The sequence below is a fragment of the Pongo pygmaeus genome, chromosome 2 (genome assembly GCF_028885625.2).
Source record: "Pongo pygmaeus isolate AG05252 chromosome 2, NHGRI_mPonPyg2-v2.0_pri, whole genome shotgun sequence".
In the NCBI taxonomy this organism is placed as follows: domain Eukaryota; kingdom Metazoa; phylum Chordata; class Mammalia; order Primates; family Hominidae; genus Pongo; species Pongo pygmaeus.
This window is the reverse complement of record NC_085930.1, coordinates 155,334,067-155,359,817: the sequence shown is the minus strand read 5'-3', so window position 1 is coordinate 155,359,817 and position 25,751 is coordinate 155,334,067. Positions and strand designations below refer to the sequence as shown.

Sequence of the window (25,751 nt, the reverse complement as noted above, 5' to 3'; positions counted from 1 at the left end):
TATAAATTATTCTTTAAAGCATTTGTCCTTTAGTGAAAGGTACACTATATGTTCTCAAGCAGGTCATGTATCTGGAATAAACATTAATTAATTATATAGCTTTATTCTCACCATTTACTTTTATTTCCATGGCTAAGTCCTAAAAATTTAGAGCATAGAAATAAATTTGTGTGAAGAAGATACCCCATATTTAATAATTGATCAGACACTGTATTCTTTTAATAACATCTCCCCTTTATTTAAAGTTATCAATGCTAAGGAAAAAAATGTTTTTTTAATTCTTTTTTTTTTGCTCCATTAGTGATACTTGGTACTGAGACCTCCAACAAATATGAGATTAAAAACAGCTTGGGACAAAGAATTTACTTTGCAGTGGAGGAAAGCATCTGCTTCAATCGCACTTTCTGTTCCACTCTGCGATCTTGCACCCTGAGGATCACAGATTACTCAGGTCAAGAGGTCATTACAGTGAACAGGCCCTTGAGATGTAACAGCTGCTGGTGCCCTTGCTACCTACAAGAGGTTAGTTACTGGCTCTGGTTGTCTTTTTGGATTTTTAAGATTAGCATTTGTTTCTTTAAAAGGAATTCATCTGGAGCAATGAGGCAATTAATCTGTCAGTTGTTTTAATTATTAATAGTATGTTGCTCCTTTAGGATCAGATCAGCTTGAGGATTTGGTAATTCACTAAACTTTTTTCCTTCCCAACCAAAAACTATGGTGGCTTTCATGATGTAAACTGTTGAGGACAGCTCATGCATCATGTAAATGAGATAGACCTCCGGAATCTCTATAGTAGTCATGTAATTGTAATGTCTACAGGTTCCACCATTGGGCGTATACACCCTTTGTCTTCTCCAACTGGATCAAAGTCCAGGAAGTGCTAAGTGATATTAAACTCCTCTAAGGTGTCCTCTTGGATAGGTATTATTATTTAGTATGGAATCTCACAATGCATTTACCCATTTATGACAAAGCCCAAGTTTTGGCAAGACAATGTTATTGTTCTACAGGGAATAATTCAATTATTTTATTTTAATATATAATAGATTTACGTTATTATTTAGTACACCTATAATAATAACTTTCATTGACTTATGCAGTAAAATTGACACAGAACTTTTTCTTACTTTACTGGCTTTGATACCATGATATTCTACTCATGAGCAAGAATAGAATCATGAAATCTCTAGGAGCTAGAAATAATTACTCTACATTTGGCAGTCAAGGAAGGAGAGTGGAGGTGGCTACCTATGACTATACATTCAAGAAATCAGGAAATATTATAGATGGGACTTGAGCCAGGTGTCCTAATTTAAGCCCCACCTTCTCTGTTAGAAACTGTGGATAAGTACTGGCCTTAAGATGATGGGAAAATATTAATATGAAAGATGGTTATTTAGGGAAGTTTCTAATAACATATATCAAAGCTAATTCTCCAACTATTTTTAGGTAAGCATCTGGCTAAGTGATAAGATGATTGAAGTGCTCGTGCATGGAGCCCAAGGATTTCCATCCGTCTACTGAGGATATTTAATATTAATATGCTCCAAGAGAGTGTAGTCATTATGATCACAGAAATATACTCATTTAAAAATTTTTGTTAATTAACTTTTTCTTTAATGGTAGTGCAGGGTCATAAATTAAACATAATATATATCTTGATACCTATTAGTAACTTTTTAAAAAATTTGATCAATAGCAAATTAATAACTTTAAAAGTGATTCCAGAGCAAATCTATATTAATTCTAAGCAGTCTAGTTGAAATCACTTTTATCTATCCAAGAACGTTATAGACATATGCATAAGACTATGAACTTAATAAGAAAAGTCAAAATGAGATCAGATGATGGAGAGATGTCTTGGTTTAAAAACAAACATTTAAAAAATTTGTACCCACCCCCAATTTATTTTACAAAATATTTGACTGGGTTACATAAATATGTAAAGGTAATGGAGTCAAATGCTAAAGTAATGCCGGATAATGCAAAAATCCAACTACTAGTCTTGAACACTTTGGAAGCCACGAACCAGCAATCAAACTGGTGTTTAATGACTATAACTCTGCAAGAAGCATTTGTTTTTAATTAAATATAGATAATCTGGGAGCTTATAATCTGAGAGAAAAAATATGAATACTCAATAATTGTTAAAGGAGACTTAAAATAGATGTGTGTTGTGGCTACAATTAGAAGGAGTATGTATGAGTAACTACATAGGAACAGCTTCAGTGGTTGACCAACGGTTGTACTGGGATAAAATGGCAAAGAAGCCACTGTCCTAGAGTCAGAAGATAGTCGTGGGGTAGATTCTCTTTAGGGAAATAAGACATAGACTTTTAGTGCACAGTGCTAAACATATGTTTATACAGTGAATTTCTTTGTTTTCTGTAAAATATTTTATAAAATCTGTATCCTTAGAAGCAGGTATTTAGAATGATTTGTAGAATACCAAAATAATTTTATAACAGTATATTGTTTACAGGTAAATTGACATTATAGTAAAATTAAAATATGATAACCTAAGAAAATCTTATTTTGTCATTATCTCTTCTTACAGTTAGAAATCCAAGCCCCTCCTGGTACTATAGTTGGTTACATTACACAGAAGTGGGACCCCTTTCTGCCTAAATTCGCAATCCAAAATGCAAACAAAGAAGATATTTTGAAAATTGTTGGTCCTTATGTGACATGTGGCTGTTTTGGCGATGTGGATTTTGAGGTACAATTGACAAAATGAAAGAAGTTTTCATTTAGGTCCTGATTTTTTTTTGCAACATAATTCAATTTTTTATATGTTCAAATTAATTTCATCTAAAATAAGTTCAGAAAATAACATATTTGTAATATAATGTAATCAGCCCATATTGTACATGCTAAGAATAGGAATATGTAAATCCAGAGATATCAAGTCCGAGGATTTTTTAAAAATAATATTACAAAATTTATCACCTTGGCCATCATATCTGTCATAGACCAGTGTAAGTATTATCCAAAGTAATTTTAATAAATTTTACTATAATAAAAGCATATTTAGCTAAATATAATTCTATGTGTTTTATGGACAAAGCTACTATACCTCTTTGATTAGAATAGTAAATGTGTTGCTATTTTAATGTGTCCAAGACTTTGAATATCAAAAATTTTTGGACACATAGCTTTGCCTTTTTAAGATAACCAATATTTCCTGATTTTGAAAATTAGCACTTCATTCTCTATTCAGTATGTTTTATTTATGTAGAATCACAGGACACACGGCATAAAGCCAATATATATAGTTTAGAATCACCTAAATTATGTGTTTTCTTTCCTATGGCCCTTGAGATCACATATCCCAGTTTACATCTCATTTCAGCAGCATGTTACATTAAAACAGCATTAACTCAAAAGGTGTGTTTCTAAGACTTGCTAAGTTAGTTTTGTAAAAAAAAAAAAAAAAAACCTTCTTCTTGTATTTGTATACATTGAATATTTAAAAAATAGAAAGTTGCAAATTTGATCTGTAGCAATATAAACTATCTTAACAGGTTGTTCTGGACACACATCTTAGGTAGAGGAGACAACCTAATTGAAAGTGTATATTTATTTTTCATCCATTCATGCATAAATATCTCAGAAAGGGCATTTAGTTCTCAGGACTTCAGGAAACACTATGCACATAGAATACAATGCAAATTTTGCAAACTGAGCTGTTCTAACTTCACCCTATCCACAAAGGATTTGGCATGACTTTCCTAAGAGTAATATGATTGAGGAGGACTTTAAACATAATAGTTTTAGCATTCATGCTATAGAAATGTCCTAAGTAACCCTCTCTATTCTCTATCTTTTACTACCCTGAAAAAAGTGATAGTTTCTCTTCAGCTACTTTCAGCATCAGGATGGGAAGCAGAATAAACAAATGAATAGCTGATAAAGTTGATTTGTGAACTCCTAGCTGAGAAGGACTGATTGATGTCTAGTTGGTCTTAACTTCCTATGTGGTACATTAACCAGGAGGATTTTTTTAATGTAAAAATAGGATTTAGGATTTGTTAGAAAGTATTGACCTAATAAATATCTGAGTATAATATAAAAATGTGATTTAACAATGGCCAATAATATTTAAATGTTTTAATAATTATAAAATTTTAGCAACTGAAATTTGAAAGTTTACAAATTATGCCTAGAAATTAATTTAATTCTTTCTGAAATATTTTTTCAAACATATCTTCTTTTATGTTTTTAAGATGGAGAATTCAGGTTTAAAATCTGGACCTCAGGTAAAGAAATCGCCTTCATGCTTAGATCATACAATTGAACTATGTACCTGCTGCCATCTTGTGGTGGCTGAGCCTTAATTATTTATCCTGATATTCTCCATCTGCATACAAAAAAGAAAAAGAATTATGATGGACTAGGAAACTGTCAAAAAAGCAAAGTTTCTAAAAAGTAAACTGAAAAGCTAAATTTACAAACCTATGCTTATATGATGGAATGAGTAACATGGAATTGTCATTTGAAGATGACAAATAAAATAATTCAAATCTCTCATGAAGTAAACACCCTCAGAAGTATAAAACCAACTTTTTTCACTTTCAAATTTAATACTCCTTATTTTCTTTCTAAAGGTGAAAACCATTAATGAAAAGCTTACAATTGGGAAGATTTCAAAGTACTGGTCAGGATTTGTAAATGATGTCTTCACAAATGCTGACAATTTCGGAATTCATGTTCCTGCAGATCTAGATGTAACAGTCAAAGCAGCAATGATCGGTGCCTGTTTTCTCTTTGTAAGTATGGGCTTTGAAAGCATGAGTGATTTGTTATTCTCCTTCTTGCTTGTTAATTACAATACAGCCTATCCCATTTACACAGTTTTTACCCCCAAAGAGTATATTTTATTCATAGAAGGATAGCTTAGGACCAATGTTCTTCAAAAATTAGAATTTAGAACCCTGCATTTCTGTTAGGCAGCCACCCTCCAGTGATCTCATATCCCCTTTCTCAAAGATTGAAGTGCAATCACATCCTATTCATCATTTTCTTAAAAACCGAGTTTCTTTTCCCTTGCTTTTAAGTTCAATTTAGATTTTTGGCTTATTTTCTCTTTAACTAAAAAATATGCAAACATAACTATCACACAATTTATCCTGGGTAAAGTTCCAGACTGGTTCATTGCATGATAGTGAGCTAGATGATATTAAGAATGTTGCCTTCTCAATATGAACATAAATACATGAAATGATTTGATGAGTTAATAGGTACCAGTTGCCATTATTTCTAAGATATTATGTTCTTGTTATTATTTTCCAACTTACAATTATATTGAAAACCTTTTCTTCTTTCGTGTATGGAGATTGGTGATAGAAGAACAGAAGTCAAATAATACCTGTGTCAAAATGCTTGACTTATATCCTGTTCTTAGTTTTCCCTCTAATATTTACCTAATTTCCTACCATTTTCAATGCAGCTATAAAAACTTACGGAGTTTGTACTTTTTGATATATAAACACATGTATTTTCTATAAATACATGAAAAAGATGTGTATACACAGGCACACACATAAGTGATTAAAACAAATAGCATAAGAGTTGAGAGTAGGTCGCAGACATGATGCCTTTTCCCCTAATTATGTGAGTGTGCATTTCCTAAAAACAAGGAATTTTTTTACACATCACAGTACTATTGTCAAAGTCACGCACTAAACACTGATTCAATGCTATTATCTAATCTACAGACTTTATTTGGGTTGCACTGATTTGCATAATGATGTCCTTTCTAACAATAGAAAATCCAAGATCATGAAGTATGTCCATTTTGTCACATCTCATTAGTTTCCTTTCACCTGGAACAGTTCCTAAGGAGTGTGTGCGTGTGTGTGTATATGTGTGTGCATGAACATGTGCACATGCATGTGCATTTTCCTGAGTCTCATGACATTGGCATTTTTGTTTTTGTTTTATTTTTTGTTTTATTTTTTGAGATAGAGTCTCGCTCTGTCACCCAGGCTGGAGTGCAGTGGCGAAATCTCGGCTCACCACAACCTCTGCCTCCCAGATTCAAGCGATTCTCCTGCCTCAGCCTCCCGAGTAGCTGGGATTACAGGCATATGCCACCACACTCAGCTAATTTTTTTGTATTTTTAGTAGAGATGGGGTTTCACCGTGTTAGTGAGGATGGTCTCGATCTTCTGACCTCATGATCCACCCTCCTTGGCCTCCCAAAGTGCTGGGATTACAGGTGTGAGCCACCTTGCCCAGCCAACATTGGCATTTTTTAAGTGCATAAGCCAATTATTTTGTAAACTGTGGCCTAATTTCAGTTTGCGTCATGGTTAGATTCAGGTTATGCACTTTTGGTAATCATGAAATTTTTATGAAGCTTAAATTCCTTCTCATGTTTTATTGTTTTCTGGGGTTTCAGAATGCTAAATCTGATGGTTTACATTAATGCCCTATTTACTGAGTCTCTTCTAATGATATTTGGAAAATATATGAACTAAAAATTATTCCCTGATGACTTCACTGAAACTCAGAATTTAATACATAGATATATATATATGCATATATACATATACATATACATATACATGTATGTATATTAGGATTATTTCTCCAGGATTTCAGAGGAATTATTTTAACTTACCAGTCTCCTATTATTGCTAGAAGGTGGAAGTAATATCTATAGAGTGGTAGGTTTTTAAACTTACTAAGTTGTCACTTACTCTCAACTCCCATTTTCATCTGCAAATCTAACCAGTTTAGCCCACCTTGCCTGTTGCCTAATGCCATCTCTTCCCTATTCTCCTCTATCCACTGGACAGTGCTTTTGACTTGTCACCCTTCCTTTGCTTACTGTTCCCATCTTTGATCATTCTGACTTCAACACCAACCCCCCACACACACACACCCTTTCCCCAAGATCTTCATTAGGCCTTTCTGATTAAACCCCACACTTAACGTTAATATTTAGAAATAGATCCTTTTTAATCTGCCCTACTCACCTATTTTACATAATAAGCTGATAGTTAAAATGTACTGCCAAAATTGGAACTACAATTCTCTGTATTTTAAACCTTACCAGTTTTTCTTATTGTTTCAGAAACCCTCTAAACATACGTTCTTCTTGAAAAAGCATGCATTTCTTAGTCCATATGCTTTGAGAGATTGATAAGATGTAGGTTCCATAGAGGTTGATCTAGGTCATACTCAAAGTGTGGTGCAAAGTGCAAGCATCTGCACCACCTAGAAGCTTGCTCAAAGCAAAGAATCTCAGATCCCACCCCAGATGCATCAGGACCTGCACTTGAACAAGATGCCCAGGTGCTTCCTCTATGCACTATAAATTTAAGAAGCACTGATCTAGATAATACCCTAATCATCTAAAAGGATAAATTTTAAACTCCAGCATTTAAGGGAGAAATGTTCACTGAGAATAGTTAATGACTCCCATTCATTTCTTTTTTTTTCTTTTTACCATCATATTGTAAAACACTTGCCTTTTTTTGCCAGCCAATATAGCTTTTAAAACTATTTCTTACATCTATTACCAAGATAAATTACTTTCTTCTATACATAATTTTATAGAAAGAATTATGTTTTTAATTTTTAATTGCTGTTTCTATTTTGTTCAGGTGAAAGCTTTAGAAAGCTGCTGGTATAAGGTTATTTCCTGATTTAAATACAAATCTAAATTCACAAATGAAATCTAATTTTTGGTCTCTTCTGGTTCCAAGATACTGCTTCACAACCCACCACTCCTCCAACTCACCACTCACTCTTTGAGTTCTCTCTGGTATAGTTTTCAGTACTCCCTCAAATAACCACCTAATTGCTGACCACATTGTCTGTGGTAATATATCTAATTTTTGTTCAAATATTGGTATCCATTATAACTTCCTACACTGACCCAGAATGCATACAGTCTAATTCTGCAAAGGGTTTATCACCCAAAACTTTGACAATACTATGCAGATTTAGATAAAGTTTCCAAGTTACTTATACTCTGAAAATTCAACATGAAAATAAAAAGTCACGAAGCTTAAAATTTTAAAATTTTTCTTCTCCGGATAAATCATATAATACTGGAACATTTTGACAATACTATGCAGATTCAGATAAGGTTTCTAAGTTACTTATACTCTGAAAATTCAACATGAAAATAAAATGTTGTAAAGCTTAAAACCTTCAAATTTTTCTTCTTCTGATAAATCATAATACTGGAACACCACTGGAAATATAATTGCTTTACATAATCAAAGCTTGCATGTCAAACTTTTGATCTTAATTGTTGTCTTTTTGTAAATTCACTTATATTCAGTTTATTTATTTGTAGGATTTTATGTTCTTTGAACATTCACTGGCTGGATTATAATAACCAAGATAATGAAAACAATAAAATATGCAGAACATATTTCAGTAAGTAAAAAGGAAGTTTAAATGATCTCTTTCCCTTTGAAGATGTCTATATTTGACGCTATCTAATTCTTTTTCATTTTCTTCTAGAAATCCCTTGGGGCTCTGGATTTCATTTCTGAATGGTTTGAATGTTTGCTTTTTTGTTAAAAAAAAGTTAATTATTATATTTATTAAAACAGTTTAATGAGGCAATTATCTAGTTGTGAATGCATGATAGCTAAATACGTGATTACTGGCCTGAGCACAAGGTTGCTTTGAGAGATTACCCTTCTTTCTTTTTATCCTTTTGAAGTTATTGCAATGGTAAGCATGAAAGACGAGAACTAAGGCTTGCAGCATCACTGATGAAAATTCAATGTTTAGAGAACACTTTGAAGTTTTTCTGGTACTAAGGCTGGTTACTAATCAAAAGGACTGAGTTTCTAAAACATTTTTTCAAAAGTAGTCCCTTTATACTTTGTTTATTAATTTTCTTATTGTAGTGAGATATTATTACTTTACACTGGAAAAGTTAAAAGTTGGGTAAATAATATATCTAAAGATGAAGAGGAAGATAGATGGTATCAATTCATTCTAGTGGTAAGAGGCACAGTTACATTCCATAAAGAAACTAGCATTTACAAAACAAAGCATGCTTTAAATACCTACTCATGCCAGAGATTTAAATAAGCATATAAATAGACCTCTAAGATCTGCAGTGTTGTCTAGCAGGAATTTTATCTACTGTGCAGTGAAAATTCAATCAATTAAGTGATCTAAGTCTCTGAAAAATAGACAACTCAAGGACTTAAAAACAAGCAAAGGAAACCAAATAAATAAAATCTTAATCCATGAGTCAAATGCAGAAGTAAAAGAGTCCAGTACATTCAATTAAATTAATATCTTTCACTTCAACATTTATGGAGTTTTCCTGATTACTATCCACTAGTTATCAACATATCTCCAAAACCTACACAAAAGGAAAATTTGTTATGAATGACAATAATTATTCTCTCCTTTTTCCAAATGGAACAGATTTCTTTTAAGCAAGGCACCATGTAGCCATGTAGGCTCTATTTTAGACTTATACAAATACCACCTACAGTTTTATGCACATATAAGGGTGTTTCAAGAAACTCCAGGCGGTTCTTCACTTAGAAAAAGAGAAGGTATGCTACAAAATCTGTTACTAAGTTAGTCAAGTTAGAGTCATTTGAAATTAGGAGATGATCATTTCCTAAAAATAATATTATGGGTGGTAGGTAAGTTCCCCAGAGAACACACAAATGTCAATTTAGTTCTGGACTCTGGAGTAAGGGCTTTATGCTGTATAACACAAAAATGAAAAGCTTCTCTCCCCCATACTCTGGTTCAGTATTCTTCAGTTTCTTTGTCCTTATTTACACCTTAACCTTTTCTGACAACCCCCTCCTTTGGCATACAAAGAATATACATTGCCTCAATCGACCATAACATGTCTTTTACCTGAGGCAGAGTAGTTTAGGTATTAACTACCAAAAAATAACTATATTTTAAAATCACATGCAACCTTTCTCCCAGTCATACTATTTATTCTTTCAGTGTAACTGGTATCACCTTCATGCTGGAAGCAATGCAGTCATAGAAGGGAACAAAAGCCTTGTATACAATAGACATAACCTGGAATCTAACTTTGCTGTTTGCCAGTGCTGCAACCTTAAACTGTGATCTTTGGGGATCTCCTTGAGATTCTCATATTACCTTGAAGAACTCTGGTGATGATGAAGGAGAGCTCAGCATTCCTTCCCTTTCCTCTCAGTCTATTGCCTGTCAAGTATATGGGATTTATGGTTTTCTTATAATCAGCTAAAGTAAATTACACTTTTAAAGCTGATGCTTATTAACTAATAAAATGGAGGACAAATAACATGCCAGGCACATGCTTTATATAAATTTCTGGTAGGGTAACGAAATGAAAACAAAAGAAAATCAGGCAGTATGAGGATAACTGCCTGGAAAATTGTCTTCCCGCCTTCCCACCCATCACCCCTGCTTCATGTCCCAAATTTTCTTCCTAAAGATAATCTTGCTTTCCTATCTTCTCTTGTCCTTTACTTTTGATTTCTAAAATATAAGATTTTTATAACTGATGTCACAGCAGCAACAGCTGAAATTTTCACCATGGGGCAAAAATGGGAAAAAGAAATTATCATTTGTAAGTGCTGCATTTTACCATGATAAACTGCCTTGGAGACTTTTTTTAATATTAAATGAACCTTAAAACTATTGGACAGAGCTATTCAACACTTACAGCTAAGGGAGACTCACCAAAGATTAAAATCCTTCTTAGAATATATCACTCATTTTAAAATTGGCTGCATTTAAATAAAAACCTAATGTAGTACTTTGCTTCCAAGTTGGCATAGTACAATAAACTGAGACCCATTCTGTCTCTCCTTTCTTATTAAAGGTAAAATTGATCTTCTTATCTCTTTTATGCTCTACTTTTCCCTTTTCCACCAAACGTAAGTCCATGAGAGACTAGCAAGACCTTATGATTTTTAGTGAAAAGCATGCAGCTCTAGACCAGGACTGATACTTGTACAACAGTGTTTCCTAGTGCACTACTGCTTCTTGTCCCCAGGACAACCCCACAACACAGGCTCCAACTCTGTTTACTCCAACTATGTTTACTGTGTTTACTGGGAAAAACTTGACCAGATTCACACACCTCTCATTCATTCATTCACTTAAATAAATATTTATTTACTTGCTCTTACATGCCAAATACGTAGACCGTTCTCTTATAGCGGTAACAGTTTAGTTGAAGAGATAGCCTTTAATCCAATAATGACAAGAACACAGATTACGTTTCAGATATGAGAAGTGTTTAATGGAGATGGACAAGATGCTAAGGTATGGCAATTTGACTTGGTCAGAGAAGGAGGGAATGATGCTGGATTTAATTACCACTCAAATCAGCCTCCCTGAAAATTTGAAGTCTAGGGTTTTTCAAGAATCATTTGGTAAGCAGGGGGCTAGGGAATGGGTGCTGCTGATTGGTTGGGGATACAAACATAGGGGTGTGGAAAATGGTCTTCATGCACTGAGTCCATGTCTGGGTGGAAGCCACAGGGGAGTTGCTGGTCTAGGCAGGACCATTCGGTTATTTGAAATGCAAAAGCCTGAAAAGACATCTCAAAAAGCCAATCTTAGTTTCTACAATAGCAATGGTATTTACAGGAGTAATTGGGAAAGTTGTAAATCTTGTGACCTGCAGTATAATGGCTGGTAATCATTTAATTACGCCTACATCTTAGCAGAATTCAGGCCCCTCTCATCCTTTTAACCTGGCGGCCTTTCATTAGATTTATAGAGGCAGTTTTGTTCTGGTAAGGGCTATTCTCTTTTAAACTACAAACTAAATTTTTCCAAAGTTCTTTGTCTCACAGCTGAGAAAATCAAGAATGCGACATGCCAAGGGTGAGGCTAGAGCAGCAGTTTAATAAGCAAAAGAAAGAGAGAAAGCTCTCTGCCACAGAGAGGGGTCCCAGAAAAGGGTTGCCATTTTACAGTTGAATACACAGGCTTTTTTAAGAAACCAATGAGGGCTGGGCATCTAATTTGCATAAAGTACAAATTTCTGGTAGCTCCACTCTGTCCTCCTAGTGTGCATGCAGGCCCTTACCTTGAGTTACTCCATATTGCTTTGTTCCCCTTACTGCACACGTGTCAGGGGATGGAATTTTCCATTGCAGACATGTCTGGGAAAGTCAGCTGTGTGGCCTGTCTTATCTATGCAGTGTGGCCATGTCTTAGGCAAGCCCTCCTATGCAAGTTCCCTTATTTATGCCTGCAGGCTGTTCTTTTGTTTGAAAGAACTCAACCCAGGACCCACCCTAACTGACTACCTGACCGGTTTCTTCCTACCTACTCTCTGTGAGGGAGAAAGGATTTGTGGCCTATGCCATTTACTGACAGAGGAAATATTAAAAGAGGATCTGGTTTAGGGGGAAGAGCATAGGTTCAGTTTTAGTCATTGAAATTGCAATGCCTTTAAGTCTTTCAAAAAGAGATGTCAGAAACAAAAGTGGGTATCTTTTCAACTAGAATATTTCTAAAAAGAGAAGTGAGTTTAAGAGAACTATATGGACCCATTAAGATCTGAATAATTTCTGGTTTACTTCAAGGATGTTCCTAAAAGTGTTTTAAATAATACATGGACAATTAATCATTTTTTCATTTTTATTTATTGTATAATTGACCAATAAAAGTGTAATATTTATCATGTACAACATGATGTATTGAAATATATCTATACATTGTAGAATGGCTAACTTGAGCTAATTAACATAGGCATTATCTCACTTTTTTTTGTGCTGAGAACACTTAAAATCTACTCCTAGCAATTTTCAAGAATACAAACCATTGTTATTAACTACAGTCACTCTTAAACTTTTTCTTATTCATTCACTTATTTAGCTAATATTTTTGAAACCACTTCTATGTACTAAGCTCCATATTAGGCACTGAGGATATTGTACTCAATGGTACATTGTCCCTGCTCTAAACTCTCTTCAACAAATATTTCTGGAATGCATACACTGCACTAGGCATCAATGTCAGCATTAAGTTATAGCAGTAAACAAAAGCAACAAGGTTCCTGCCTTTGTGGAGCTTACATAGAATAGAGTTGATAATAAACCAACAGATAATAACATGATAAGGTTACCATAGATAATCACAAATATTGACAAGGAATCTACCACTCAATATCTAAAACAATAAGCTGAACTTATTACTTGTTCAGGCAAGGGAGAACTGGTTTTGCAAGACACAGTTTATAAGCAAAGAAGGTAAATTATATAGGGTTTTGGGAAAGTGTGGAGTTTAAATGCTGGAGTATTGACTTTAGCTATGTAAATATGTTCACTGGCTGGTTGACTGGCTGACCCTTAGGAATCTATTCACTGGACTAAAGCTATTGCTGATTATTTGATTTTCAGAAATTACGTAAAGAAGATGTTTCCAATTGTCTTTCAGAAGTGTGTGTACTTTTGTAATCAATCATTGATTGATTAAACAGGTTTAATACTAGTTTTGATTGTTACTCATTTGATTGTTAATGCAAGGAGTGAACAATCAATTCTTTCCTAGAAGGATGAGAATTGTACACCCTCAAACCCATGAAAAAGTATTTCAGGGTAACAAAATAGAAATAGAACTGCTGTTACATTTTAGCATAGACCAGAAAGAAGAAAGCAAGACTTAAGAATATTTAGGAAAAGAGTGTACCAGGGAGATATAAAAGTAAATGCAGGGCAGGTGCGGTGGCTCACACCTGTAATCCCAGCACTTTGAGAGGCCAAGGCGGGTGGCTTGCCTGAGCTCAGGAGTTCTCGACCAGCGGGGCAACATGGAGAAACTCCATCTCTACTAAAATACAAAAAATTAACCGAGCATGGCAACGTGCGCCTGTAGTCCCAGCTACTCAGGAGGCTGAGGCAGAAGAATTGCTTGAACCCGGGAGGCCGAGATTGCAGTGAGCCGAGATCGCGCCACTGCACTCCAGCCTGGGCGACAGAGCAAGACTCCGTCTCAAAAAAAAAGAAGCAAATTCAAAGGCTCTGAGTCAAGAGCAACTGGGCAAGTTTGAGAAGCACAGGAAGCCAGTATGGAGTACAGTAAACACGAGAGAGAGAGATAAATGAACTGCTGTAGGAAAAGTAGCCAGGGGCTAAATCACATACAGTCCTGCGAGGCAAGGTTAAGAAGAGGAATTGACAAAACTTGGCATTTCATTAGATATGGAATGTAAAGGATTTTAAGAATTCTAGTATAAAAATCAGTTCATTCCAATTTTTGTCATTAGAAACTGAAGGTATGGCCATAACACTCATGAGAACAGGTTCAAGTCAGTGTTACAGGTGCTACAATAGAAAGAATGTACCACAAAGGCACAAAAAAAGGAAGCATTCAATACTATTTAAGGGGGAAGGTTAGTACCCCTAGAGAGTAGCTAACAAATAACCCATGAGTTGAATATGTGTCTTCCATAGGTGGGGTCAAAGCTAGGAAGTGTTTGGCTGGGAGAACATTCCAAGTCAAGAGCACAGCACAAACAAAGGCACGGAAGAGATAGAAATATAGTAGTCAAAATGAAGAATGAAGAGGCTGCATAAGATCAGAATGTGCTTAATGAGATCAGACTCTCTTAGGCTAGACCACATCGTCCTACTCAGCCGTGCCCCAGGTATCCTCCAAGTAATGGTGCTAGATCATGATTCAACTAATATTTTCTTCTGAATTTATGTACTTCGTCTGTATTTGGCCAAAGCATCTTCTAAGGGCTTTGGAAATTGTTTAGAAACTGTATTGAAACTCGGAAGCTGAATCTGAGTGAATCGACAAGTATTAAGGAGGAACAAAACAATATCTTTCCGAAGCCATAATATCTGGAAGGAAGGAAGCTAAAACTTGTTAGATAAATCAGACTTCCCTACAAAAGAGAGGTTTGGATGGATGATCTGAAGAATTCAGGTTATAGCCCAGACAGCTTGCACACTGAAATTCTAATTCATTTGAGCCTTAATTAGAGGTTTATGGACATATTATTTTTAGATTTGTTGTATTTTATTTTCAAAATGAAAACAAACTGAGGAAATAACATAAATGTTTACTACTTCATAATTTACTTTTACTCCTGTTTTGTAAGTTTTATATTATTGTTTCTTTAATTGCTAAAATAAGGGGAAATGAAATTATTGTTTATCATATTTTGACTTTTCAAATTAAGCATTTTTTCCTTTCTATACACTTTGATTTTTATCATTTCTCCTTACATTGTGTTTCGCTCATCTTAGAAGAAAAAATTCTTTTTAATAAAATTTCTCTACATAAGTGTAAATGGATTTTGTCTATTTCTTATGCTGTGAAATTTTTGCCATTAAAAATAGGTGGGAATTGTACTTAGTGACATGTATTGTGGTTCATTCTAACTGTCTAGGTGTTAAATTTAGGCATCACATATTTAAATAATTTGAATTGAATAATTTAAGGAATCTATAATATATTTTAAAAAGAAAAAAATTTTCATTAAAAATCTTGTTAAAGAAATGGAAAAAACCATAGTAGCTTTTGCTGACTGAGCCTCTATTTTATGACTGTCTGCCAAGTATTATTATCAGCATTATTGAAAATGCATTTCAAGGCATTTTTGATTTAATTATAAATATATTGTTTTTAAAAAACAATTACAATGGAACTATAAGAGATTTCAAATATTAAAATTTGATATTTTGCCTGAAACAAAATTAAAACACGATAAGACTATTTGTTTCACAAATATATAAAGCCTAGCATTAATGAGCATTATGAGACACTGGGCTAGACTTCTTACATACATTTCTCATCTGATTCCAGTGCCACACATTATAAGCCCAAAGGTACAGATGAAAAAAATCAATGCTCAGGAAGGTTAAGTAACTTTACAGATTTTACAAAACTGTTAGCTTTCTGTCAGCCTTCCAGAATGAAGAATATGAGTGGGCAGGAAATGGCACAATGAAATAACTTTTAAAATAAAATAAAACGGGAATCCAAAAAACTAGGGGAGAGATGCTTTTATTCCTTTAAGACCTGAATTAATAATATTCTCATCAATATTATGTGCTCTTTCTATTTAGAAAGGTAACATATAAACAACTTTAAATCTTTCATCCACTGATAGTATATCTGCGGTATTATTCTGTGGATATCTTTGTGGTTATTATTCCACATAATAGATGAAGTAGCCAATGTGTAAGCCTGAAAAAATACCTTTGAGAAAAGGTTTACATTATATTGGAGTAATTAATAAAAAAACTTTATTAAACATAAAAGATTTGGAAAATATTTTCCAATATCAATAAATCATAAAAGTGGTTTTGGTCTACCATTTCATTGCCTCTTCAATATTAATTTTAGCTTAACCAAATAATAAAACAAAATAAAATGTCAGTATTCATTTTGGCACCTGTATTATATTAAGTACATTGAATGTTTTAAACTATACCATATTTCTAATTACATTGAAAGCTAGCTGTAGAAAATACATAGAAAGACTAATAGAGAATTAAACAGTTCTTACTTTTTAAAATCCAGTTACATATGCCTAGGTAATATATACGTTTAATAAGTCTTTCATGCTGCAGATGGCAGCAACACTTCACATTATGATGGCATTGCTTAGCTACACCAGCAGAATCTTGAAAATACAAATTTCTGTTGAGTATTCATTTTGTTCTTTCTGTAATCTGGGAAATAAAACACATCAATTTTGTATGTAGAAGGGTAAAATTTGATGTTATGTTTTTAATAAACTGAGAAACACTATATTTGTTGATGTATTATGCACATGATGAAAGTTTAGTAATTATTATTTTTAATGAGCAGACTGAATTGATGGACAATTTCCATCAGTTTAGTGAATGCATGTATTCCTATTTCTCTAAGAAAACCGAGTAACATTGGTTTATCAAATAGTTAAATAAAAGCACCATAAAATCAAGCATATAACTGAAAGTAGAGTCCCAACTCTGATTTTCTATTCGTCATTTAAGAGCTAAACCATCAGTACACAAAATCTAAAATTATTTAAAGTTATACAGAAAATCCACTCATTTTTGGTCATTTGTATGTTGCATCTCGATCACCTTCAGAGGAAATTTATAGGCCAAGCCAAGACACATCCATGGAGTCAAGTCCCAGTTTTGTGACTCAAGGTCATTGAGCAAGTGTGAGTAGGTCTAACAATGGATACAAATGCCCCACCATTTTAAATAGGCTTTTAAGATAACAAGGTGGTAAGAACATAAAACCATAATAAATAGTCTATCTAGAGTTAGGGTCAGGGGTCAGAAGCAGGAAAAAGCAATGTAAATGTAGAAAAATCAACTTATCCTATGTTGACTTTTAACCCAGGCTAAATGTTTAAATAACATAGCTATTTTTTAAAAAATATCCATACCCAGACCTCATTCTGTACCAATTAAGTCAAAATCCCTAAGAGTATCTTTTAAGTCACTTAATTCTTTTTTTTTAAAAAATGACTAGTAATTCTAATGTATAACCAGTGTCATAAACAACTTCTTTTCTAGTGCTGACAAAATAGTATAACTTTCATTTTTAAGTCTGGATCTAAAATTTGGCTTTCAAAAGCTTTAGTAATCAGTGTCTGGCTTACTTATATAGACTTTATTTTAACCTGAGCCTTTATATTATAGTACTGTAATGTCCCTCTGGAATCCCATTATAGATCTCTAGCCTATTATCTTTAAGCAATAATAATAATGATATCATCTTATTTTTTAGAATTCTTTAGAGTATTTCAAAGCACTTCCACACATATGAATGGCCTGCACTGGATCTCACAAGAAAACAGAGGGTTTCAACTGTACATAACATCAGAGATGACCAGGTGCAACCTCCGTATATTGAAGACTTAGAAAATGAGAAATATAAAAATTAAATTACTTTGTTTTACTTTGTGCCCACAAGTCTTTTTACTATACAAGAGTATATGCAAAAAGACTATACATAAATATATAAAATGCTCAACATGGTAAATTGTTTAATAAATTATGGTTCACATATAGAATGGAGTTCTGTTTTCTTAGAATGAGATTTTTAGATGATAAAATACATAGAGAGATAGACAGGATGGAAATTATTATATAGTTGGTAAAGGAAAAGCATTTACTTTGCATGTGTGCAGAACTATGATTCAATTCTTGTAAAATTAAAAAATAATTACATATGATGTGTGTGTGTGTGTGAGATAGAGAGAGAGAAAGAGAGAGAGAGAGAGAAGTGGAAAAGGTTAAATTTCCTAATTGCTACAGCAGAAGCGCAGGTATGCAAATCACCTAAAAGCCATATTGATTTTTTTAAGATATACATTTAAAAGAATGCCAGCCAGGATATAGATCTACTCTAAGGTATTTCAAATTAGTAGCTCACCTTTCAAAACCATGAGATAACTTTTTTGATCAACAGAAATATTGTAAAGATTTGAGAGAAGTATTAAGCTCCTAGATCTAACTCTGGGGAACCCGTATGATTGTGATCAAATTCAGAACAACACATATTTTTTGTGGAAAATAAGTTCTTCCCAAGGGCTGTTTATAAATTTAACTTAGTCAGCAACCTTAATGAGCGAGGTTATTCTGGCCTACAAAACACAGCTGGGAGAAATAGACATGCAATCATAAATAGGAATATGTGTCTTCCTGATTTTTGGCAGCCAAGCCCCAGAAACATAGTTACTGGCTCTCACAGCCTCTCAGTACAAATAAGAAGAACTACAGGAACTAGGACAGTTTGGTTCTTAGTAGAAATTAAAAAAAAAGAAAGGTGTACATAGTCCAGAAATATAATGATGCTTACTCTATATGGAAAGTTAATTTATGATAAAAGGATGTTTTCAAAGGAATAAGTCAATAAATAAATCACTATTTATTCATTGAATAATCATTCAATAAACTCTGGTAAAGAAAACCTTAGCCAATATGGAGCCACTTTTGTTTAGCTAGTGCATTTCCAAACTCCCTTTTGTCCATATCAATCTCAGAGGCTAAATGTGCAGTCTGTGTGTGTGATAGAGAAAGAAAGAGAGAAAGGAATATGAAAATGTTACGTTCCTCATTTGCTACAGCAGAAGCATAGGTACACAATCATCTAAAAGCCATGTAAGATGTTTTTGATATGTGTTTAAAAGCATGATAGCCAGATTATAGGTCTAATCTACAGCCCTACTTCTATTACTTTCTCAGCTTCGTTGTGTCTAGGGGCCCCATGTAGTCAGGCATTGTCAATGAAACGTAACCGTAACTCTATTAGGACTTTTAGTAAAGCATTTACTTTTCTGTAAAAAGAGGAAGATGTTGCTGGCTCTATTTTTCTGATTACTTCCACGGAGCACAATGTGATACCTGAATATAGAGCACTGATCTTGTGTGAATAAGTCAATAAGCCAATACTCTAAAAGTGTAAACTAAAAAACATAGAAGGAACACAGGTCTTCGATGATATGATGAAATTGTTTTCCCTGTCCTGGACTACCTACCTCCAAAATTCTTAGCTGAGACCATTAGAGATGTTATTGCTTAAGTCACAAGTGTTCAGGTACACTGTAACATGAAGCTGAAAATATTGTTATCTAATATGACCATTTAGAAAAATTAAAATATGATTTTAGGCCACACACAAATATAAATCTAGATATAAAAATAGAGAAATAAAATTCAACATTTTATTCTTATGCAATAAATTTAAAAACAACTAAGGCAAATGAAAACTAGGACAACTGAAAAAAAGCTTAACAATATAAAAGAAGACACAGTGCTTATCCATAACGAGGAAAGAGCTTCTGCAAATATATGCGACAAATATACTGAAAGAAAATAGGGAAAGCACAGGAACATAAAAAATCACTAAAAGAAAGTATTAACGGCCAGTAAAAATAAAATTATGTTCAAATTCTCTATTAAAGAAATGAATCAGAATAGAAGATTCAAAAATCTGAATTAGCCATTGTTATCAAAGATTCAAGAAAGTATATACTCTTAGCAGTAAGGTAAATTGATATAACTAATCAGGAGAGAAAATTTGCTTCAAGTGCATTTATTTTAAATGTATATTTTAGTCAAGTAAGCAACTTTGCCTATAGATTTGCTAAGTAATCACAAAAGCTTCCAAAGATGTGTCAGGGTGCTTGCTGCAACATTGTTTTAACATTCTCAGTAAAATAAATGAAGACATACTAATGTTCACCAATGGTGACTTAGCTAATAAATTATTGTTCAAACATAGAATGGAATTGTCTCCTCTTAAAAATGAGATAGATTGGTAGCCAAGTAGATGGGGACGGAAGGGAAGGAAGCAGGGATGAAAAGTATCTGTAATATTGTTGGTAAAGGAAAAACAAACCCTTTTCAGAGCACGTGAACTCTGAAATGAAATTGAATGAAATGAAATAATTCATTTAAAATGTTAATAAACAAAAATAATTACATGTACACTAAATAGGGCATTCTAAAATTTAAAAATCTAGAATACATACCAAAATATTGACAGTAATTATTTCAATGTAGGGTCAGGCATAACGGGGGGAATTAAATACTACTTTAAATAATTCTGTGTTTTTAATTTTTTGAACAATAAACCCATTTAATATATAGCTATAAAAATACATATAAGCACACACACGGCTCATACACACACAATTGTTAAAGTACAACTATTCTTAGAAACAATTATCCAGATTTGCCTCATAAGGAATAACTTGTGACGTTTGAATTCATAGGAAAAAAAGTTAAGAATAAAATTTTTTAAAATAATGTCTTTCTTTTCTACATGACTACTGTCAACCTTTCTTTTCGCTTGTTTCTAAATGAACCCATCTTTGACACATATCTATTTCATTTTTTCATTGATGTATTTGTCAGAATGTCTAACTCATAAAGATGTATAACTTTTCCTGGGATTTATCACACTACCCAACATATTTGAATCTCAGCTGTTAGTATTTTATTTCACAAAATTCAGTGGTGATTTGATTTGATATGGCATCAATCCAACATGAGTACTTAAGGTGGGAAAGATATATTCATCCTTTTTTAAAAGTTTTTTAAATTGTTATTTTTTATGGGTACGTTGTAGGTGTATAATTTATGAGGATGTATGTGTCCTTTCATCAAAATATATACTCTGAAATTACTTGGTACCTAATTTACCATCAATGCATACTATAATACTTTCATTACTGTTTCATTTTACAGCACATAAGTGCAGTAAGAAAAGAAGTTGAGAAGGTGGAATTCATTTCTTAATGTATTGGTCTTGAGGTGCTTATGGAACACCAAAGTCCAGAAAATTTGCAAGTACCTGCCAGGAGAATGCTCTAGCTTAAAGTTTTGAACATAGAAACTTAAACCATGAGTGCATGACATAAAACCTTGAAGCTATATAGCAGGAAAATATAAGTGTCAAAAGTGGAAGAAAGCCTTGGGACACTATACTTCAAAGAATAGAAGAGTCCACAAGGGACAGAACAAAACTGCCTGGAGAACAGCAGGAAAAACAAAAGTCTGATGCTTTAGAAATTAAGAGAGGAGAGACTTCTATAAAGTGGGCAGTGATTAACCAGGCTAAATGCTACAGCGAGTTAACAAAAAGATAGGATTTAATTATTTTCTTTGGATTTAGATCTTAGAATATTAGGCCTTGGAGAAGGCAGTTTAAATTTATTTTGTTGAGGGTCCCAATTTAATGCATCTGGGCAAAATGAAAAGCAAGAAAGCAGATAAAATGGGTGACTTTTAAAAATGTAACAAAAATAACTTGGAATTAACATAAAAAGGTAATAACAACCACGATGATCTGGGAGAGGGTAGCACTGCCAGGTCCTAATGAAGCAGGGACTATTTTATTTTGCTGCAGAGGAGTTACTGGAAATATAAGCAAAGCCCAGAGAATAATAATATAAAAACAGCTTAATAAACCTGTTATTCTGGTAAGAGTGAGGTACTTATTCCAGAATCAAAAGCCTGAACATTATGTTAATCATGAGTTAAAAGATTAAGCTCAGATATAATTTTTCTGGAGTTACAGAAAAAACATAAAGAAAAATAAAGAATTAGATAAAGAATTAAAGCTTCTAACTTTCAATAAATTCTTCTATATGGGTTGCATGCAAAGCCAGATGTCATGGTTCCATATTAGATTTTAGAAAATATAATGTATCAATTAAAGTTAGCAGTTAAAATTTTAATTATGTAGAACCTAATTATAGAATTAGAAAATAATTTAGAACAGAATGTAGTCTGCATATTGACATATTGTATTCACATTAAAATTGTATCTGTCATTCTAAGGGAAGAAATTATTTCTTCTTGTGTGTTCACAACTGTCACTATCTTATTCCTAAACCTGCTTATTCTCCCTGACACTAGCCTCTCCATCCTACAGTCCATTCTCCATATAATTGCTAGATTAATCTTTTTTTTTCTCTTTTTTTTTTTTTTTTTGAGATGGAGTCTCCTGAGTCGCCAGGCTGGAGTGCAGTGGTGTGATTTCAGCTCACTGCAACCTCCACCTCCCGGGTTCAAGTGATTCTCCTGCCTCAGCCTCCCAAGTTGCTGAGACTACAGTTTTGTTTTGTTGTTGTTGTTGTTGTTGTTGTTTTGTATTTTAGTAGAGATGGGGTTTCACAATGTTGGCCAGGATGGTCTCCATCTCCTGACCTGATGACCCACCCTCCTAGGCCTCCCAAAGTGCTGGGATTACAGGCGTAAGCCACCGCGCCCGGCCTGGATTGATCTTTTAAAACCAAGTGTCTGAAAGTGCCTTTTAAAGTTCAAAATGGCGCACTGAAAATAACTTGTCTCTCCTCTCTCCTAAGTCCACAATACAATTATAGCAAATGCAAATGCTGATAGACAAAGCAGCCTCTCAAATTTACCTCACAAATTTGCGTGTGATCCTTGTGCAGGGGCCGTGCTAATCTTCTCTGTATCGTTCCAATTTTGGTATATGTGCTGCCAAAGCAAGCACAGGATATTTTTTAAAAGATATTCATAAATTCTAGGCTGAAGTTCCAAGTCATATTGGAACACTGATGGATCAAGGAATATGTGAGCCTATCATTCAGATTAAATGTGTACATGTGAACAGTCTATGATGGAGAAAAGTCCTTATCCCAGGGAGCTACCTGGCTCAAAGACAGCAATACCACGCAAGGTGGGAGTACAAAGAACAACTAAAAACAGAGTTAATTGAAAGTCTGTCTAATGAAATATGCTAGTCAGATGTCCCACACCAACCTCACTGCTAGCCTCTTGCTTATCTCATTGAACACTAAGCCTAAGCAGCCCAGCATTATACTTTCAGGAATCCAAATTAGTACTCTTATTGAACTTAATTAATTGCACAGGGAGAACTAAGGTTTTGTAGTTTCTGGAATGGCTTCCCATGCCAAAGGACGGCGCTCTCCTCATTTTAGCACTCAAAGAGTGATCTCCTCATCTGCTCACCCTAACTGTGATAAGCACTGTCTCTACATTGGTTCCCAATCCTAGTCCTACTCGTGGGAGAGACCTAGTAGAAAAATGGACGTATACAACAGAGAAAAATGACAAGTCACCAGTCTTCCATTCTTAAATATAAGTGAACTAAGAACCACTACATATGTGAAGCATAGAAAACCAAGACAACCAAAAAATAGCTGACCAATGAAGAAACAAATGTAAAGCAAAAAGTATTAAAAAACTTTAAAAACAAAATTCTACTGTATTTTGAGGAATTTGAAAAATTGATACATCCATTAAAGAAGAACAAGAGGGTCTGAAAAATAAATAAAAGGAAATGTAAATTACACATACAATATAAACATATTACTACGTTCCTGGAACGGCTATGATTTAGTATAATAATCCAAAGAAAATTTTCATTTTCTATTTGAATTAAGAGTTTTCACTCCCTTTCCAGTAAATATTTTAACATAAGTTCTAATAAGAAGCATAATCCACACATTTTAAATATTATGTCTTTTAATTCTTAAAAGAAGGTAAATATCAGCAATAAAGACATCACTAACCAAAACAAGAAAAAGTAGCCAAAACATATAGATTTCACATAAACAAATGTATAATCAGTTGCTGACTGTTTTGCTTACATATGCTTAATAAATGCACCAGTCACTGTGCACTTTGGCACAAGAATTAGGAGCCAGATTTGTGTATTAGTAAAACAAAATAAAACAGAAGCTTAATTTTTTGTTTGATTTCATAACACTATAAAAGAAAGAAAAGAAAAATTGTAAATGTATAATCCACATGAATGATTCACAAACTGTCACAAGTAATTGACAAACTGCTAGTTGTTTTCTTATATATTAGCATTACTTTTCTGAAACAAATAAAATTTCTATCAAATACATGTATATTATGAAACATTTCCAGCTATAGGAAATTAATGTTATCTCCTTCTTACCCACAGTCTTTAATAACCACTATGAAAGAACTATTCAACTTTTCCATGAGATGAATATACTAAAACATTATTGTATTGCTTTGTGTTGTAAATAACATAGATTTTGCAAAAATAAATACCATAAGTAAAGTAGAATGGATTTTTAAAAACATGCATTCAATAATTATAAAAAGATTTACAGTGACTCACTCATAAAGTAAACTCTTTGCTATGACTTATGATTCTTTTTCATTGTGGGAGGTAAAACATATTTCAACTCTTGATATTCAACTTTTAATTCTATCCCTTTGTTCTCATAAAGTAGGGTCCACCATGTGCATTTATGAATGCAACAGACATTTATATAGGCACATCACTCACTGTATTTATGCCTGGTCGTGGCTTCCAGAGAATACCAAAATGTAAATATCTTTGCAAGATGGAATGTTTCAGTTATTCAAACCGCAAATTGAACAGCTGTGAGGGCTGAGGAATTATTAAAAATCACCACACAGGATGCAGATTTTAATTCCTGCCCTTCGCACATTTATGCACAATTACAAAAGCAAGAAAACAAAAACAAACTTGCACATGTATTAGCCTACAAGAGAGGGAGGCAGTGAAACCTCAATGTTAAAAAGTTGAAATATGAGTATAACACCTTTCAAATTCAATTCTGAAGCAAAAAGAATGACATCTTAATTTTAAATCTCAGCCTAACTAACTTTATTGAAATTTAACTATGCTTGAGGCCCTCTGATTTTCCTGCATTCATTTATGCTTTTCCCTCTCCCTTAGTACATTTTTTTTTTCTATTTTTCTACCTGTGCAAATGCTCTTCATATTTAGTTTTTGTTTTTATTTTTGAGGCAGGTTCTCACTGTCACCCATGCTGGAGGGCAGTTGTGTGATTACAGCTTATTGCAGCCCTGAATTCTGGGCTTAAGAAATCTTCCCACCTCATCCTCCTTGAATAGCTGAGACCATAGACACATGCCAGTATGCCCCGCTAATTTTTTTTTTTTTTTTTTTTTTTTTTTTTTGTAGAAATGGGATCTCAGTATCTTGCTCAGGCTGGTCTCAAACTCCTGTCCTCAACTGAGTCTAGTAAGCCTTGCAAAGTGCTGAACAGGCATGAGCCACCATGTCTGATTTACTTTATCTTTTAATGTCAACATAGTTTCTGCCTCAAAATTGTTCTCTAACTTTTGTCCAGTGTGTGTTACTTTCTCCATTCACTTCATGCAAAAAAACAATGTAATGGTAAGTTTATTATGAAATTACCATATTCTACTGTGTATTACAGCTATTTATTTTCTTTCTCTGATGCACTTTCTTTATTAGACTGTGAGCTCATTCTGGGCAGGATTTGACTCAGAACCATT

The 25,751-nt window shown here is 33.6% G+C and overlaps 1 protein-coding gene and 1 pseudogene across 2 annotated transcripts in view; one reads left to right on the top strand and one right to left on the bottom strand.

Annotated features, from left to right (window-relative positions):
- Positions 1–17,880, top strand: part of PLSCR5 (phospholipid scramblase family member 5) — a 28,684-nt gene extending 10,804 nt beyond the window's left edge. The window contains exons 4-8 of one of the 2 annotated variants that reach the window (XM_054482969.1): positions 302–522; positions 2,561–2,722; positions 4,611–4,772; positions 8,318–8,400; positions 17,710–17,880. In XM_054482969.1, the coding sequence (XP_054338944.1) occupies positions 302–522; positions 2,561–2,722; positions 4,611–4,772; positions 8,318–8,356 (584 nt within the window). In that variant the 3' untranslated portion in view covers positions 8,357–8,400; positions 17,710–17,880. Of the gene's footprint in view, positions 1–301; positions 523–2,560; positions 2,723–4,610; positions 4,773–8,317; positions 8,401–8,487; positions 8,593–17,709 lie in introns of those variants that run through there. The other variant, XM_054482967.1, reaches the window with a different exon arrangement.
- Positions 17,881–22,850: 4,970 nt separating this feature from the next.
- Positions 22,851–22,950, bottom strand: LOC129034310 (U6 spliceosomal RNA; annotated as a pseudogene).
- Between the last annotated feature and the right edge of the window lie 2,801 nt (positions 22,951–25,751).